Genomic DNA, 18,245 nt, shown 5'->3' with positions numbered 1-18,245 from the left:
GCTGGTTTGGGGGGCGGGGCTGCTGTTGGCGCATGCGTCGTTATGCGGGGAGACTTCGTCGTTGTTCGTCAAAGTATCTGGTGATAACAAAGCAACAGGTTGCCTGACATCCGCAGGGAATTCTTAACGTAATTTGGATTCTTACCTAATAAAATAAACCTGCATGTGGTGCGAGTTATGAATTGCTAAAAACGACAGGTTTAGCCAGACAACACGCGAGGTAAACCCAGAAGTAAAGGTAGATGTGGTTGGACACGCTGATCCCGAACTTAGTTGCACGGTCGTTAAAAAGCGCTAAACCGACAGAAATATGACATAAATCTTACAATGCCGCATTCCTAATTTCCGGCTTATACCAAAAACTTTGCAAAATGGGACTGGTGACATCACCCTTGTGTCCCCTTTGCGGCGTACTAGAGGACATTGAACACGTGTTTTGTGTTTGTCCACGGTTCTACTGATCGCGAATGACGGGGCGAAGTTTCCTACGTGCGCGAGATATCAGCATGAAAGGTTTCTTAGGCCCCTCCAGCAGCAAAGAACATGGGTTGAAGGCTTTAAAGCTCTTGTTCGTTTCGTGGGAGACTATGGACTAGACGTCGGCTTGTGGCTGTGTCTGCCGCTAATTTTTTTTCTGGATAGGGATGCGCGCGTTTCCATCCAATGTTTTACTTCTTTCTTTCTTTTTGTTATTATATTTGTTTTAGGGTTTAACTTTTATTACATACTCACCAACCACCTGGAGTAGAAAGCTCAGCATTATGCAGCGCTTTGATCTCAACATTGACATTTTGTCAATGTTGAGACATCCTGTGTTCTTTTCTACGTGTAGTCGTTTTTCGCGCTTTTTCTCAAGAGTTAAATCTCTCTGTCTCTCTCTTTCTTTCTCTCTCCCTCTTTCAGGTTCCCTGTGAAATTGTTGAGCTGTTAGCAAAACAAATGTGGCTAGCAAACGAGGAGTTTGAGCGTATAGGAAGTCTGAGGCTAATTAAACGGGTCTCGACGTATCACAACAAATACCCTGAGCGTACTCCGCAGCCAGACGTTCGCTTTTAGACAGAACACGGCCGGCTTAAACTTACAAACCAAGAACTTTATCGAGCAGTATTCTTCAAATTTCTACTCGCCTGTTTTATTTGCGTATACAATGTTCACCAAACCGTTTATAGACAACATCTTTCACTGAACAGTTCAATTATTGTCCAGCTCAAAAACGCGCGTTCGATTGCCGGCCGCGGCGGCTGTTTTGTAATGGAGGCGAAGAGTGAAAACGGCCGTGTTTCGAGATTTCAGCGACGGAAAAAAAAATACGCAAATGAGCTGCTTTGAAGAACCGGAACTGCAGTCGTCGACGTCAGCGGATACGCCATCCCCGGATGCTGGTGTGAGTGCCCCGGGTGTTATTTGAGTTAGTGTGAAATTTCCACTGATTGGCGTTCCACACTTGTTGCAAGGGAAGTGTTTGAACTTGTTGGTTCATTTCGAAGAAACGAAACAGCTCTCAGGATGGGACGATGGTAGAAGCTACAGAAACAGCGGAGGTATATGACACATGCATCCGCGGGTTTCTGTGTAGCCTGCTTGTTCATGCCGTCCTAATTGCTGTTTTGTTACCTTGATTTTATATTTGCCCGTTGTGTTCTGGCTATCGCCACTGCGTGCTTCGGATATTGGGTAAGAGCTGCGCCGAAGTGGCTTCGGGCAAGCCGATGACAGAATGACATTTTTTTACACTTCAGAATTGAGCAGTCTGTATTAAACGAGAACAGAAGCACAAAAATGCCCTGCCCATGTCCATTTCTTCTTCTTAATTTGTACTAATCTGTCCTTAACACGCGTTTGTTCTCTGACTCACCCCGCTCTCTTCTGGTCCTTTAATGTTACACCTATAATATTCTATTCCAGTGCTCGCTGGAGCCGTCCTCAATTTAAGTTGAACCCTCTTAGTGAGCCTCCAAGCTTCTGCGCCGTAGGTGAGTACCGGTACGATGCAGCTGTCATACAATGGTAGGCTGCTATAGTGTTTGAGAATGCACCCCACCCCTTTCCTATCCTTGTAATTATCTCCGCCTCATGGTTGGGGTCCTGGGTCACAACTTGGCTTAAGTAGATATATTCGCTTACCACTTCCACTGCCTCGCCACCTACCTGAAATCGCTGTGCTGTCCCGAGGTTACTGATCATTACTTTCGGTTTCTGCATATTAATTCTGAGGCCCATGGTAACATTGTGTAACATGTACCACGAACATTGTAACATCGTAAGAGAAGTGTAACATCGTGTAAACCAATGTTCTTTGTAAAGAACTAGGATAAGATTACTCTACATTCCAAAATACCCTGAGCGGTGACGTGTGCACTAGTCTATTGTCATGCTATCATGTATTTTTAAAACTACTGTAAATCTGAAAGGCACCATTACTTTCTTCCTGTAAATTGCAACGATGCAGACGCGTAAATTTTTTTTTCTGCCTTCTTCTGCAGATATTACCGCCAAATTACACGGATCATCCATTCTTGCTCTTCGGTGCGTCAACGAGCGCGCGTGGACCCCTGCTCATGTGTGGTACGCAGCTGATGACGGACCAATGATGCCTCATGTAAGATCTTCACATCAACGACTGCGCACTACCTTCTTCGTGGTGGACCAGACTCGCATTGACACCGACATTGGGCCTTCCACACCCTATTAAGGGTGGGTTGGCTCAAGACTTCTTCAGTGGGCATGGAAGAGCTGGAACGATGCAGACGCGTCAATTCGTTTTCTGCCTTCTACTGCAGGTTGGTTCATACTCTTCCCTCCATTGTAAGCGAACTAGTAATGTCAACCTGCTGCTCCTTGCATGCCCCACTGTTTGTGTGACCACTATATTTGCCTGCGTCAATGATACGAAACTTCTCCTTCTTGGTAAAGATATTGAGCTTAATCCAGGTCCTCTAAATGAAGATAGCAAAGAGTACTGATGATGTACTTACCTGGTTGAAATCCTTGAGTACAGAAATAGACAAAAACCCTGCAGAAGTACTTTCGCAGATTTGTGAAGTTAAAGAAATACAGCGGACGCTTGAACATCAGCTAAATAACCTAAATGACAGGCGCATGGTCGTGGAGGAGGGAGTTTCTGCCTCTCAAACTCGAGTTGAATGTGGCATGGGTAGTTCTGCATCCGCCGCCGTCCGGAAAGAAACACACACTCTCGCACGGCGCTTAGACGAATTTGAGGACCTTACAAGACGGGAAAACCTGATCTTTCATGCTTTCGAAGACAGCCAGACGGAGACGTGGACCGAATCTGAGCAATAAGTTCGAGGAGTTCTCATTTCGGCAGTTAAAATTGAAGTACCTCAGCTGACAATTTCTCGTGCTCGCCGACTGGGAAATGTTATTCCAGAAAAAGGCCGGCCAGTGATTGTGAGGTTTTCAAGCTGCAAAACCAAAGACCCAATTTTTTTCCGGAAAGACAAAGCTCAAAGCAGCAGGCATTAACGTCAGCTAAGATTTTTGTCCCGCTACTCGTACATGCCGGATGAAATTAATTTAATTAGGGAAACATAGCGGCCAGAAGTGTATGCGTTACATAAGCTTCTTATAGGTAAAAATGCTACGCATACATCCCCTCCTGCGACAATGTGTGCAAAACTGATGCAGCTAGCAACGCCCGGGAATATGTCGGACTTGATAAATTTAAAAGCACAGAAATTCTATCCACGAGTCCCCTACCACGTACCTATCGAGCGCAAACCATGACAGGCCTACTTCTGGCATAGCTTACCTTCCTTCCAGGTCTTAGTGACTATTGCTTCATTCACTTTGTGCTTAATTAAAAAGTAACCGCCCAGTAACCAAACCGAAACAGATTCGAGATCATAGCAAGGGAAACTTTACTGCAATCAGCCAAGAACTAGCAATTTTTCTTGATGCATACAAGCGCAAGTGTGATGAGCACTCGGTTGAATGCAATTGGAACCTTTTTAAGGACAAAACTAGTGACTTAATAAACAAATACATTCCACTACGCACCATATCATGTAAGCATCGATAACCTTGGTTTGTTTCATTGAAACGTCTAGTGAATAAGAAAAAACGCATTTTTCGTAAAGCGAAGGGCATTGATGCGCATGAGCGGTGGCGTTCTTACAACCAGACTACAACTGCGTACAAAAACGCTGTAAAGAAAGCAAAGTTTGCCTTTTTTCATGACACACTTCCCACGCTTCTAACCCAGGATGTTAAAGAGTTTTGGAACTTGGTCAATGGCTTGAAACGTAACTCTGTATATTTAACTGATGACGACGGTGTAGCCTAAGCGGTTTCAGAGTGATGTAATGTGCTTAATAATGCATTTTCTAAACCTTTTTTACTGTTCCGTCGTGTGCGTTTCTACAACTTTGATGGTTCACAATTTCCACCCATGGATCCTGTGCACATTGATTGGGTTGGGGCAAAGCATATCATTCATAATTTAAAGCTCTGTTCTTCTTGTGGAGTTGATGACATTAACTCAAAATTCTTAACGAACACCGAGATGTATTCATCTATTATTCCCTCAAAATTGTTTTCCCAGTACCTTCAAACTGGTTGCATACCGAGCGATTGAAAGGTGGTTAAGGCGACGCCATTGTATAAATCCGGTAATAAACAATTACCGGTGAACTGTAGGCCGATATCAATAACTAACATGTCTTGCGAAGTCTTGGAACATATAATTCATCCCCAGGTAGTTACCTTCCTCGAGGTCAATTCGTTTTTTCCTCATTCAGCATGATTTTCGCAAGTCTTATTTGTGTGAAACGCAACTAATTTCTTTTACGCATGAACTTTTTGCAGCAATAGATAAGAAATCTGCAACATTGTATATTCCTAGATTTCTCTAAAGCATTTGATGTAGTGTCTCACCAACTTTTATTCCTGAAATTAGGCAAGCTAAATATCGACTAACAGGTGCTTACACGGATCAAAAATTTCCTTTCTAACCGAACCCAATTCGTTACAGCTAACGACTTCGACTCGTCCCTTTCTTAAGTTAACTCCGGTGTGCCGCAGGGATATGTTCTCGGGTCGTTGCTTTTCCTCATTTACATAAATGACTAGCCTAAAGTTGGTAACTTCTCCATTCAACTTTTGGCTGATGATTGCGTTATTTACAGGGAAATTAGTAATAGCTCCGACACTACAATGCTTCAAACTGACCTGGACAGTATTTCTGCTTGGTGGTCGTGGCACATGCGCTTAAATACTGAAAAATGCAAAGTGATGAGAATTTGTCGTAACACATATTGTAACGATTTTTGCAACTACCACCTCGATGGTTCTATGCTAGCAAACGTAATGTCATATCTCGGAGTTCACATTACCGCTAACCTATCTTGGGAAAAGCACATCGAGTACATATCATACAGCGCCAACCGCATGCTCGGCTATTTACGCAGGGGTTTTTACATGGCTCCTTCATCCCTGAAGATTCAGATATATAAGACCCTTGTGCGTTTAAAACTTGAGTACGCTTCCTCGGTTTGAGATCGCGGCCTCGATCATCTTTCAAACACCTCAGAATCAGTTCAGGATCGAAGCGCACCCTTCATACTATTCGATTATCAGCGTACTGCCAGCGTGTCGTCCATGAAGCTTTCTCTAAACGTGCCTCTTATTTCGTTACGTAGGAAATTGTCTCGCCTGTTTTTTTCACAAAATTTGTCATCACACCCCGAGTCTTAAACATGAACTCCTTCCCGCACCCGCACACTTATCTGCGCGTACTGATCACGCAAACAAAGTTAACATCCATATTGCGCGAACTAATTCCTTCTATCACTCTTTTCTTGTAAAAACGTTTAAAGAATGAAATGACCTGCCATCTTCAATTCCAATCCTTGCTAATACCCTCGGTTTTTAAACCGCTGTCGAGAATTCATATCGACCTCATTGATTGTATTTTGAATGCTGTATAATACTATATAATATTGTGGTACTTTGACGTGTTTTAGTTTTTTCTTTGATTTTTGTATGTATTGCTGCAATTGCATGTCCAATTTTTCATGTATTTAAGAGTTTCTTGTAGTGATTTTTAAGCTGAAAACCACTACCTTCTGTAACGCCCTACGGGCCCTGAAGGTATTAAAATAAATAAATAAATAAATAAATAAATAAATAAATAAATAAATAAATAAATAAATAAATAAATAAATAAATAAATAAATAAATAAATAAATAAATAAACAAATAAATAAATCTGTATCTGGGCGTACCTTGAAAAGCTTATTCTCCTTGGTAGATTTTGAATGCAGTAAATGGTCCGAGTGACATTCGTCTTGTAGTAAGGTCATTAAAACAATGTAAGGATGCCGACAGCGCCGGCTAAACTTTTTCCTGGTGATACAGTGCTGTTTCTTTTGCGATGGTCACATTTTCAGAAACACCCGCCCATAGTATACACCATACACCATCGGTCCTGCGTCTCCTTGAAAATGCCAGGTGTATAAACCCTTTCTTCCCGCTTTGTCGAACAGGGTCGTTTCCATTGCGAGACACTGCAAGTCTGCGTCGTCGCTTGATGTCATGGCCATAACGGCATCGGGCATAAATTTGATCACCTGCGAGAATATACGATTAACCGGTTGTTATCTCCGGAAGTTGCCGCGGGGTTATAGTATTTACAGCAGGCGAAAGCTATCTTCACTTCGTCTGGTATATTAATAACGGGACATGAAGTGAACATTGTGGGAACATTTATATATTAAGAGCGAAGTGGTTTTGAAATTGTAACTGTTCGTGTCCGCAGTTAAAAATACCAAGAAATTGCCGAGCGCGCACATGTGAGAGCGGGTTTCGCGGTGACCCCTCGGCAGTTAATAAAACAAAATAAATGCCGAGCGCTCGTGTGTGCGTGGCTTTCGCCGACCGCCCAGCGTCCCCGGCGCACGTTTGCAAGCCAAGCATACCCATTTAGGGAGATTGGCCAAGACTGCCCTAAAAAAAATCTCCAGCGTTCGTCGTAATCGTGGCAACACTTTCTCGAAACGAGCAAGACACGTCATAGGGTACGTCCTTCAAGGTGATGTCCTATGAATATCACTTACAAAAAATGAAGCAAGCTCGCATTTATAGCAACAATAATGGTGTAAAGATCATTGGGACAGCCCAAAAAAGCAAATCGACTGCAATCGGGGAGTTAAACCTTCGTGATGGTTGTGAAGGTTGCGAAAAGCTTCGCTGCATACAAGTTTCTCGCGGTAGTGTGACCTTCCTTCATTTTATGCTGTGTTAAGCTATGCCATAAACTGGAGTAACTGACAAAGCTTTGAAAAGAACACTTGACATTTCCCTGAAAGGGTTTTGATCTTTGAGGGCGTTCGGAATGCAGTTGGGCTATGTAGTTACCACGGTCTTGCCAAAGGATATTTATAGACTCGTTGTGTGCTTCTTGATCAGCAGGCATTTTAAACGAACTTTCGACATACTGCCACACTTCAGGTAAAAAAAAACGTTACTTTCTATCTTTGCTTACTGCATACGGCAGTGTAAAACTACAAAAGAAATTCAAAGCAGCAGACAGACCTAAATAATAAGGACGTTGGCTTCGCAATCGCATCATAAACACATGAAATTTGAGAAACGATGCACCTTAAAAAGTTCAACAATTTGCTCGGCCAATCGGCGTTTTTTCATGCCGAGAACCATTGACAGAAGCAGAAGGCTGAAATGAATACCAGGCACCAACACTGCGGCCGAAACCGTACAACGTCGGACGCAGTTGCAAATAACTTCTATCCGCTATTGAAACTCATGCTTCGTCCGGGCATTCTTTATTAAAAATGTTTTTTGCTTTATACTCTAAAGAATGTGAAAACAGAGATCCGTTTGGCAAAGCCATTTGGATACCGCTCCATGCTGCTTTCCATCATCTGGGGAGTGCTGCGTTTTACCCCGAGTTAAAAAAACTGGCCGAATAAAATCAGGGACTAAAAAACCATCCGCCGAACAGTTTGCTGAACTGTGAGCTTTTCTCCGTCGTTTCCGGCCAAGCCACCAGGTGCAGTGATTAGTTACAGGAAAAGAGATGTTTTCTCTTTTCGAATATCGGCTGGCAAATTTTATGAGAGGTTCCTACGACAAAAAGCAATTCACGTGCCAACCAACTCCCCTGTCTGTTTGCGATTTGTGACTTTTGTCGCACAGGAAGTGAACACTGCCGACTTCGAGTTAGAAAGAACAGCAAGAAGATCCACACCTGCACAGCTTTATGAACTGGAGGATAAAAGGGGTTCTTGAGTTGATATCCTGAACTTAGTACTTCAGAATTCTTTTTAGCTTTAACTGTCAGAAAATTGCACTGTAAGCCTGGATTGCGTCTATGTTCCTTTTTTTTAAAACTGAAATTATACGAATCACAAACGTTATATACGTGCACAGCTATATGTAATGCATTCTCTGCTTATGTTTAAAATTTAGAACCACTTTCTGCCCTCCAACCCTGGGCAAAGAAAAGTAGTTGGAGGGCAGACAGGTTGCGGAACTGGGCTGCTTATAAACGTGAAGTTTAATGTGGGACTAGAAGAGCCTGTTCGGCGACTTTTTATGAAAATTTAGCCTTTGTGTGATGTGCTCAATATCCTACTGTGTTCAAATATAATTTTATTATGGTAGAAATGTCCACGTTACAATCAATTATTGCAGGTTTGTTGGTTGCACCCAAAGGTAAGCAGCCGTTGTTGTCCAGGAAGAAGCGGTGACTGGTGGATTTGTCGACTGAGTACGCTAGAAACAGTGTTATACCTGCCCCATCTGCTCACTAAATGCTCATTATACTACTAATAAAATAGTTCTTTATTTACAGTATGCGCGCACAGGTTGCATTATGATGTTTTAGGATATAATAATAACAGCGGAAGTTTTGCATTTATACTTCCTCGTTAGTGGGATGTACGCGGCCACTTATGGTCGTTTGTACTCGTAGTTGATAGCTGCCCAGAAAAAAATCTATTATTTCGTTCTCGGTAGCTATTCGTCTCAGCCTGTGCACTGTATGACATAAAAAAACCTACTTGTACGTGTGAACCTCCATGAATGCTCCAACCCACATAACGGCTGACTTCGCATCAACTCAGTCGTTTCAAAAGATTATAATTGGTAACCACAAACAGAGGCTATTTATGGGCAAGCTGGAAAGGGAGGTTTTTGGTACAAGAAAACTGCGGCCGCTTTTTTACAAAAGGTTCATTGATAATATCTTTCTCATCTGGTGTCATAGAAAAATCAACCTTTTAGAATTCATCATGGGTTTCAATAACTTTCACGACCGCATTTCATTTTCCAGCTTATATTCTGCCTCAGAAATTAACTCCCTGGGCGGCTGAATCAAAAAGAATCTGTTGAAAACTCTTGTCATTAATTTAAAGCAGACCGACGGATAATAACCAATAATTGCACTTCAAGTGTAACCATGTCGAGCACTGAGAGACCGGCACACCGTACAGCCAGTCGCTTAGATTTAATTGTGCGTTCACACCCTCCTGAGTTGGAAGTTAAAAATGATTCGAAAGAAGTTGCGCTTCAATTGCACTTGCTGCAAATCATAGATGATACAATCGCAAAAGTTGATAAAAAAAGCAGAACCGAACTCGTATTTAGTAGTTAGGAGTGTGGTTCTGCTCCTTTATGCCGAAATTTCCACTTCAAAAGCCAAACGAACCTTATCCTGACTTGCTCTGCCAGTTCCCCGAACGTGAATAATATATATAAAAAGGATCACAACAGCCTCCCCCAAAGCAAGAAGAAACGCGTTCTTTCTGAACTAGCCCGAACTGTGTACCGGAGGGCTAGAAACACAAAAGGCATTGTAACTTCCTTTAAAATTAACTACTCCAACGGCACAGGTTGCAGACCATGCGGCAAAGCTCGGTTCAAGCGTTGTTCAATAATTCAAAGGACAACGGCCTCGCAGTGAGCAGTGTCACTCACATTTCTCTTTCCGTATACAAGGAAACTACAACTGCGACAGATCAAATGTAATTTATCTTCTCAAGTGTACAGTGTGCGAAGCGCAGTATATTGGACAGACAGGAAGCGTCCTCAGACTGTATATTAACAAGCACCGACGTCATGTAACCGGGCTGCCACACCTTCAAATATCCAAGCACGTCACCACACTAGGGCATCTTTAAACAAATTTGCAGTGACTGCATTTTAGTTAAGCCATAAGACAACTCACGACCGTCAAGTGCGGGAATATTTGGTGATGCACAAATTGAGCGATCTTGCAAATTGCACAAATGAGAGGGCTCGTAAACTTTACTTCCAGCCCGTGTGATCTATAGGACTTTGTACACCCCTCTTCCTGCACCCAGCTTATGGTCTTATCGGCAAATATATATCATTTACCACTAGTTTATCTTTCTTACCACTAGTATATCTCCCTACCCTTGGTGGTGTTACATGGTGTGGTAATGTATGCTGTTCACGACGCCACGTAGTTTGTAAGACCGTCCTTCAAACGAAGTGTGATACTACAACTAGTTATGTCATGTCCTGTACCTCGATAGCTATTTTGTAATGGTGTTCTGATGCCTATTTTTATCGTCAATATGGTTAGCTACAGGTCTAAAACTTTTTCACCTGTTCCACCGATTTGCTAGATGTGCACTCGAATTGATTCTGGTTTTGGCAGGTCTTCCCTTGGAGGGATACATACCAGCGCTTGTCTCTGTGTCAGTTTTTAAATGATCAATATTGTGATGTCAGAAGCACAATGAACGTGTTAAGACACGGAATATTATGTAAAAAGTTCATGAGATGTGACAACACTGAGACTTTCCCAAGTCTTAAACACTGTTAAAACCCATCACATTTACAACAAGCACTCATGTAATTTGCTTTTTTCTGTTTTCCTACTGTTATTTTCTTTTTATGCATTTATTTTTCAGTTTTCCTCTACCATACGCTGCTCTAATGTTTATTAACTTAGTATTTTTGATGTGTATCCACACAAGGTGAGTCTTGTCTGCCTTCTTAGCACTTATCACTGTCGCTTTGGCTTTCCGGCAGTTTAGTCCCATCGGCGTCGGTGCGTTTAGAGGTGCTTTGTTTAGACCGGCCATTTTCCGGCAGCCTTTTGGGGATCCCGTATATGCACTTCCCCAATTTGTCGGACACGTAAGTACCTTACGGCCATGGTGCCGGGCGCACATTAGGAAAACGTAGAGGGAGAAAAATGCGGGAACGTCTTTGGGACACGAAGCAAACACGTTCTTCTCGTACGCGGGAGGTTCAAAGGACGTGCACGTAAGACATTACTTGGGTATTGTACGCACGCCTTTGGAAGCTGGCGCTGACCAACACAAGTTACAACTGGTCACCCCTGCCAATCCCACAATTGTATCCCCAACCGCTCCCCGTCTAACAAGCCAAACATTCCCGCCTATCTTAATACCCCTGGCTCAATTTCATGCTTGTTTAGGTTTACTTTCCTCACCTAGTTACATCTTAAAAGGACAATAAAGGATAAATGAAATTTTGTTTTTACTGAAAGGTCATACGTTTCGTTGCACTCTCACCTTTTGTTCGAAGAGCAACGATGCGTTATTTCCAGAGAAATCCGCAAAGAAAGCTGGCCCTTCTCTCACCCGCTTCCCTTTCATTTTTTCGTTCCGTAGACATCGTGTCACAGATTAGGAGCGATGCACCGGTGCGGTGTGGCAACAGCAGCGTTAACGTGACCTAGCCAGAGCCGACCACCGAGAACGTTTCTTTGACCAAAGAGGCTGGTTTTCACCTTTAGTATTTGTCACCTACCGAACGAGAAATACTTTTCACCCCTGGCGTTCAATACACACTTGCTTCCCGCCGCTGTCTCGAGCAGTCTTCATGGCCGAATGCCCGAACATCGGTGCGGCTCCGCCCGGCCCAAACACAACAAGGGTAGAGCTACGCGCGCACGGTGTACGGATTATTTATCGCTGGCGGCTCGCAGCGAGTTGAACAGCACTAGTTCGGATCGTTCGGATAACGCCCTGCAGTATGTGTATCCCAACCATCTTGCTCCGTGCCCTAACCTTTCACGGTCGATAAGGTTCGAACCCGATAGAGGCACGCCTTACCGATAGCAACATCTGCGCGCAGAAAGCGCATTAGAAGCTCAGACTGGTAGGGTCGCTTAACCGCCTGCAGTGCATCTTGTCCCTTTGCCGCCTCCTGCGGGAGATATTGCTTGCACAAGCTCGGGCGTTCACCGTGGCAGGTTATTGATTTCGCTAATTGGCCACTAATATTCTTCTTTAAAACCGAACTGAAAGCATGATGGCTCAAGGCTGAAAGGTATGAAAGCTGCAATATGTTAGGAGCGGCAAAAATTCAAACTGTAAGTGGCAGTTACAACTCAGAAGCGAGGTATATTCAATAACAAGGAGTTCTGTTCTTTTACCCGGTTTGGAATGATGACTCATAGCAACGGAAACACTACAAGTGGCACCCATCACCGCTTTGTTGCTTCTTGGAATCGATTTTAGAGCACACATTCCAACCCAACGGCTCGCAGCGAGATAGCAAACTGATCGACACTTAGAGCATGGGCACTAACCGATGCTTCGATGACTGCGTCTGTTGTAGGCTTCTCACGCCTTCCGACGGAACCCAATTAGGCTGTACTAACGCGGTAACAAAGCGTCTGAATAAACTGTTTTAGCAGAAGGTGACGTTTTGCGGTTCTTTAAGGATTGGCGCATGTGCAGCGCGGTGATTTAAAACCAGCTAGCTTCTAGAGCGTGTGGTAAGAATATTATGTCCGCCTTTCTTAAAGAAGCCATGCAGACAAAGCTCAAGTTGGGTTCATTCAAAAGATTGCCTCGTTAGAACCACACTGGCACCACTTTTGACGCAAACTTCACTCAAATAAGCGATATAATTAGAACAAAAGGGAATCCCGATGCGACCCAGTAGCTCACTTCTCGCAATAGAGCCTATGATGTCATGTGCCCAGCCGTGCGATTGGTTGAGACTGGCAAAAGCAAACGCAAATTAGGCAGGGCTTATAAGCTCGCCGAACGAGCTATTTGCGCGTAGATTGAGGGCACATTCTTTTTATTGCAGTGAGAATTGGTGAGGGGGGGGGTATACGAATGAACACGCAAACACCGAAGCAGATAGTGCGGCACCTCGCCGGATGGCACTGCCTAACACAGTCGTCGGACGTGTTGGACTTGTCTCACACAACAATGACCGACTGACATAGCGGCAAGCTCACTTACAGTCGTGCGCGATTTGAAGGCGATCGCGCGAGCTTCGACCGAGAAAGATTATAACGCCACCGCGCGACATTTTACGGTGCGCCTGGGACCTAGTTTATGCATTCTCCTCTCCCTCGGTCGCTGTTACTCCAAGCTGTCATCACTCCGGCGGCTAGTAAGCACACTTTTCGCTTTGTGTTGATTTTGTGCGGTTGTGCCCACGTGTGCGCTTTCTTCTTGGTTAACCTGAGCAGCGATGGTTATAAATGCTCAGTGTTTCCCGACAATGTGTTTGTGCGCACCATTTCAAGAACTGCTGTAAGACACAAGTGGGATGTCGTTGTCGCGTGCACGATAAAAAAGTGGAAGAGGTTACTGGTTTTGCCGCGGGAGTGATAGCTGCCTGAATAAACCTCGGGCGAAGGAGAGAAGCATGCGTCAAGTAGGAACCAGGCGCAGTAAAACAAGCGCGTGGGGGCGTTATCGTCGTGGTCGGTCATCGCTCGCGCGATTACCATCAAATCGCACGCGGCAATACACGATGATGTTTGTCGAGTCATAGCTTGTGTTTCAGGAAACTATTAGTAAGAAACCTAATAAAAATCCGGCAGGTACGAAAGTCCGGCCCGAAGCAGAGGGCGAACACTGGCACTTCATCGTATTTCAGCGTCATATATAAAACTAGGAGATAAAAAAGACAACCAGACGGCCGCCTGTGCGATGGGAGGCCCTAATCTGCATGTGTCCTTGTCAACGTCCCGGAAACGGACGTTTTAGTTGGAGAATTGAAATTTGCCCGCAATGTTTAATTTCTTAGTCAATAAAGCATCGTTTGCTGCCGGATATGCGCTGAGGGCGCTATAAAACACGAAATCTTTGGAATAAAAAAATCGTTTATTTTGTCTGCGTGGCAGTAGTATTTAATGGGATGGGCAGCCACGAAAATGTTTGTGTGCCTGTTAGTCCGTTTACCCCAGTCAAAGCAAGCACAAAGAAAAAGTAAGATGCAAGAGCCAGGAACAAATTTCAGGAGAGGAGCAGGAATAGGAATTGATCCCGCAACCGGCGTCACCTTGTGGAACTCCAACAAGGCAGAAAATTGGGGTGGTTGGTACATTTTTAAAGACAGCAGAAACAGAGCATTGAACGACGCAAGTCCCGTTGTTCTTCCATGTCCACTCAGTTGGGCTGTTTCTGCTGTCTTTGTAAAATCTATTGGTGTTACCGCTCCTCACCACGTGCACCGAATGAAGGTGTCAACCCAGAAGCGGAATGGGTACAAGCAATTCCTATGACCACGTGCACAGACGCTGGTGGAGCTCGCATGCTGGTAAAAAGCGGACCACTTGAGTTGAGCCTGATGGATGCCTTTCTAGGTCCCTAGATCTTACCTATCCCCTTTTATTCCCCCTCTCCTCTTCCCCCCGACTGGGTTGTATGTTGGTGAACTCCCAAATGAGTTCAAAAAAAAAAAAAAAAAACCGAGTCCATTTCGTTTCCACTTTATTTCGATAAATCTCTCTCGCGAGAAAAGCTTTCGAAGGGGAATGACGGCTGATGGTGCTAAATGTCAGTGTTATAAACGCTGGTGTCACCAGATATTGTCTTCAGTGTCAAACTGCGCACCTTTAAATGCGCAGGAGCAAATAAATCTTGTCGCGTAATGAAGTATGCAATTAGACCCAAAATTGCGCTAGCTTAAAAATCTTTTCGTACAACAGCGAGGTGGCGGTTTCAGTGCTATTTACGGGAGATACAAATTGAAAGTGAATATAAATTCTTAGTTATTGGGCGATAAAATGGACACACCCAAGCCGCTGTTATCAATCGACATCACCACAGCGAAGCAAGTAAGCGTACGATAATTTTTTTAATGCCGCTTCGCACTGGCAAGCGAATAGAAAGAACCATGAGCATTGCTTGGTCATACAACCTGCTTGGCAGGCACGCGACTAGCATTGACCATTCCTAAAGGACAAGTCTGGCGAAAAGTGGTCACATTCGTAGGGCTGGTCGACACTAGAATAAAATTGCGTTGCTTATGTTTCACCCAAAACTAGAAGGCAAAGTAGGCTGTAAAAGCAAAGCTCGTACACAAAGGTGTCAAGCATGTCAACTGCAAATCCATCAGGAGCACCTGTGCAGTTTTTTTTTTACTTTCCCATTGCGCCCGTAGTATAGAGAGTCCGGAATGAGACTTGTTTGTGTAAATTGCGGTACACGCTAAAGAACTTCAGAACTGCTGTGAAAAGAAGCAACGGCGCGCCCTCGGCAAGGTCATCATTGTGTGCTGCGTGCTACTACCTTCGGAACAAGAACACGGGATGTTCCAGCAGCGTCAATAGCAATGCAATGTAGGTTGCCGAAGTGAGAAGTGCACGGATACTGGAAGCAGCAAAAAAAAGAAAGATGTGGGGAAAAAATTCACGAGAACGGTCATTGCAACCTACGGCACGCAGGAAATCAAACAATTCAAGATTGAAGTAGACCTTTATTTTAAAAGCAAGCGATCAGGGGAACAAAAACTTGGATGCCAAGGTGTAGGGTCATAAAAGCAAAAAGCAATGCGGCGATAAAATGATATGCGCCCGACACGTGTGGTGCGGTCCGCATGATTAGGCAGACGATTGAGTGCGAATGTCATGTCACGAGTCCTGAAAGAAACAGAAACAATGGTTGATTTACGGCAATGAAACCCAGCAGAGCTTAAAAGTTCCAAGCAGACAGAAATAAGTTGGAGCCATCACTGGTAATTGGAACTGTGACATCTGCCACGTCCTGTTGCCACGAATGTGTACAAGAACCGAATTCAATATAAAAAAGAAGCCAGAATATTCATATTGCGGGTATCAATGAAAAGCGGGGAAAACAATTTATGCGCTCGAAATTAACGACCAACGAAGAAGAACGCCTTATCACGGGAGCGGAATTGTGTTCTGAGCTTTAAATGGTGAAGCGAAAGCCCGTTTTAGTGACGAAAATACGGATTCTACATTTAAGGCGCGGATGCCTTCTTTCAACGAAACCAACTGTTACGAAATATGAACAAACGCCGCGAAGAAATAAAAACATACCGATGATTCCTTCAAGCTAACTTCCCGATACACTTCAAGTAATATTTAACCTCCCTCTGCGCCAGCAACGCGAGTTTAGGCCAAGGAAATTACTTCGCAAACTTCAAAACACTACTCATATTCGCATCACTAAGCGGCATTACCCCGCGAAATTCCTATAGTCAGCACAGTAGCCCATCCATTAGCATTTTACCCGGTATTCCCGTGTAAGTGACACATTCGTACCCCAAAGCGAAAGGGGCTTACATATTTCCACTGTCCGAAAGGGTGCTCGGGGGATCTTGGGGTTTCCGTTGCCCTCGTGGAACCCGCGCCGCCACTTGCTCCGCCGGGTTGTTCTAGGGCAGCCCCTCCACCTACGCCGCTTGGTTGCTCCGGGACCGCCCCACCGGTTCGTCCATCAGAAGGGTCCTCTTCAAAGGTGGCGTCCGACAAACTGCTACTGGCCTGTTCCGCAGCAACCGGACGCCGCGGTTCTGGATTCACGACGTCACTGGGGCGCTCAGGCTGGCCGCACAGCTCATAGACGAACCTCTGAGCGAGCCAGGCAGTGGTCGCTTCTTGCGGTGACAGCGGGTTGCTAGCGAGAAAACTCGAACCGTAGGCAGGTTTGAGGGCGAGGTCATCGGGCGGCAGAGTAGAGGCCGTGTTGGATGAGGGAGGTGAAATGGCGGAGCCTTCGTCTGGCGAGGACTGTTGAGCTATGACGGTGGAGTCGGTGCCATGCTGAGGATTGAGCACGGCAGCATCGCCGGAGGCTAAAGAGGCCGTATTGCCCGATGTAGGCGAGACGGCGGTGTCTTCAGCCTGTGAAGACGGCGCGGTGGTACTTCCGGAGTCGGTACTATGCTGAGGATTGAGCAGAGGATTGAGCACGGCAGCATCGCCGGAGGGGGAGGCCACGTTGTACGATGTAGGTGAGCGGGTGGCATCTTCAGCTAGGGAAGACTGAGCGGCGCTACCTGGGGAGTCGGTACCATGCTGCGGATTAATCCCGGCAGGATCGGCCGAAGGACTGGAGGCCGTGCCGGAGCACGTAGGAGAAGGGTCAGCGCCTTCGTTTTGCGAAGACCGCTCAGTACTGCTGGGGGAGTCAGTACCTTGAGGAGCATTAAGAATGGCAGCATCAGCGGACGCAGCAGTGGCCATGTCGTAAGGTTTGGGTGAACGGTCGGTGTCATCATTTTGCGAAATCTGTTGGGCGCTACCAGGAGAGTCGATACCATGCTGCGAATTAATCACGGATATATCAGCGGAAGCGCTAGAGGCCGTGTTGCAAGGTGTGACTAAACGGTCGGTGTCATATTCAGAAGACTGCGGGATGCTACAGGAGGAGTAGCTACGATGATGCAGATCGACACTGAGGACATCGGCGGAAGCAGAAGAGGTCGTGTTGTCTGATGTCGGTGAAAGAGCGGGGTCTTGGTGTTGCGAAGACTGCACGGCGCTGCCGCAGGAGTCACCGGTACGCGATGGATTCACCACGATAGCATCAGCGGATAGAGTGGAGGCCGTGTTGAACGATGTGGGTGACAAGGGCGCCTGGTGTACAGATGCGAGGCTAGCCGATGCTTCTGGAGAGCTCGGCATGGAAGAGCTGTATGCAAGACGTCTTTCCGGCGCAGGGGGTGGCAGAGACAGCTGTGGTGCGACGCGGTTGCGAAACAGCCTGTTCACTAGATTCCGGACCTGCTGCCGGGCTTCTTGGCAGCACCTACAACCACAACAGCTAAACAAGTGACCCATAACTACGCCCTGACCAGCTCCTATCACTACGGCAACTTCCCAGCAAGAAAGCAGCCCAGACATAAGTTGGATGCTGAGTAGGCCACTATATATTAGTATCGCTGCACTGAACGTCACACTAGAGTCGCCATCGTGATTGGCTGCGTTCGCATACACAACTTCATGACGTCACCAGTTAGCAGTGCTCTAAAAGAAGAAGCGGCAATGA

General features: G+C 45.3%; 1 protein-coding gene across 1 annotated transcript; it reads right to left on the bottom strand.

Annotated features, from left to right (window-relative positions):
* Positions 1–15,709: 15,709 nt before the first annotated feature.
* Positions 15,710–18,118, bottom strand: LOC144141459 (uncharacterized). The gene is made up of 2 exons (XM_077673014.1): positions 16,538–18,118; positions 15,710–15,871 (listed from the first exon to the last, which is right to left on the bottom strand). Exons 1-2 carry the CDS (start codon positions 18,098–18,100, stop codon positions 15,863–15,865), a joined length of 1,572 nt encoding a protein of 523 aa, XP_077529140.1. The 5' UTR covers positions 18,101–18,118; the 3' UTR covers positions 15,710–15,862.
* Between the last annotated feature and the right edge of the window lie 127 nt (positions 18,119–18,245).

This window comes from Haemaphysalis longicornis, unplaced genomic scaffold (assembly GCF_048455015.1).
Source record: "Haemaphysalis longicornis isolate Haplotype H1 unplaced genomic scaffold, Haemaphysalis longicornis Haplotype H1 scaffold_6, whole genome shotgun sequence".
NCBI lineage: Eukaryota > Metazoa > Arthropoda > Arachnida > Ixodida > Ixodidae > Haemaphysalis > Haemaphysalis longicornis.
Note: the sequence above shows the minus strand (reverse complement) of the source record. Positions and strands in the feature narration are given on the sequence as shown.

What these genes read in the sequence shown, in the direction of transcription:
- LOC144141459 (XM_077673014.1), bottom strand. Translation starts at nt 18,100, where the DNA reads ATGTCTGGGCTGCTTTCTTGCTGGGAAGTTGCCGTAGTGATAGGAGCT.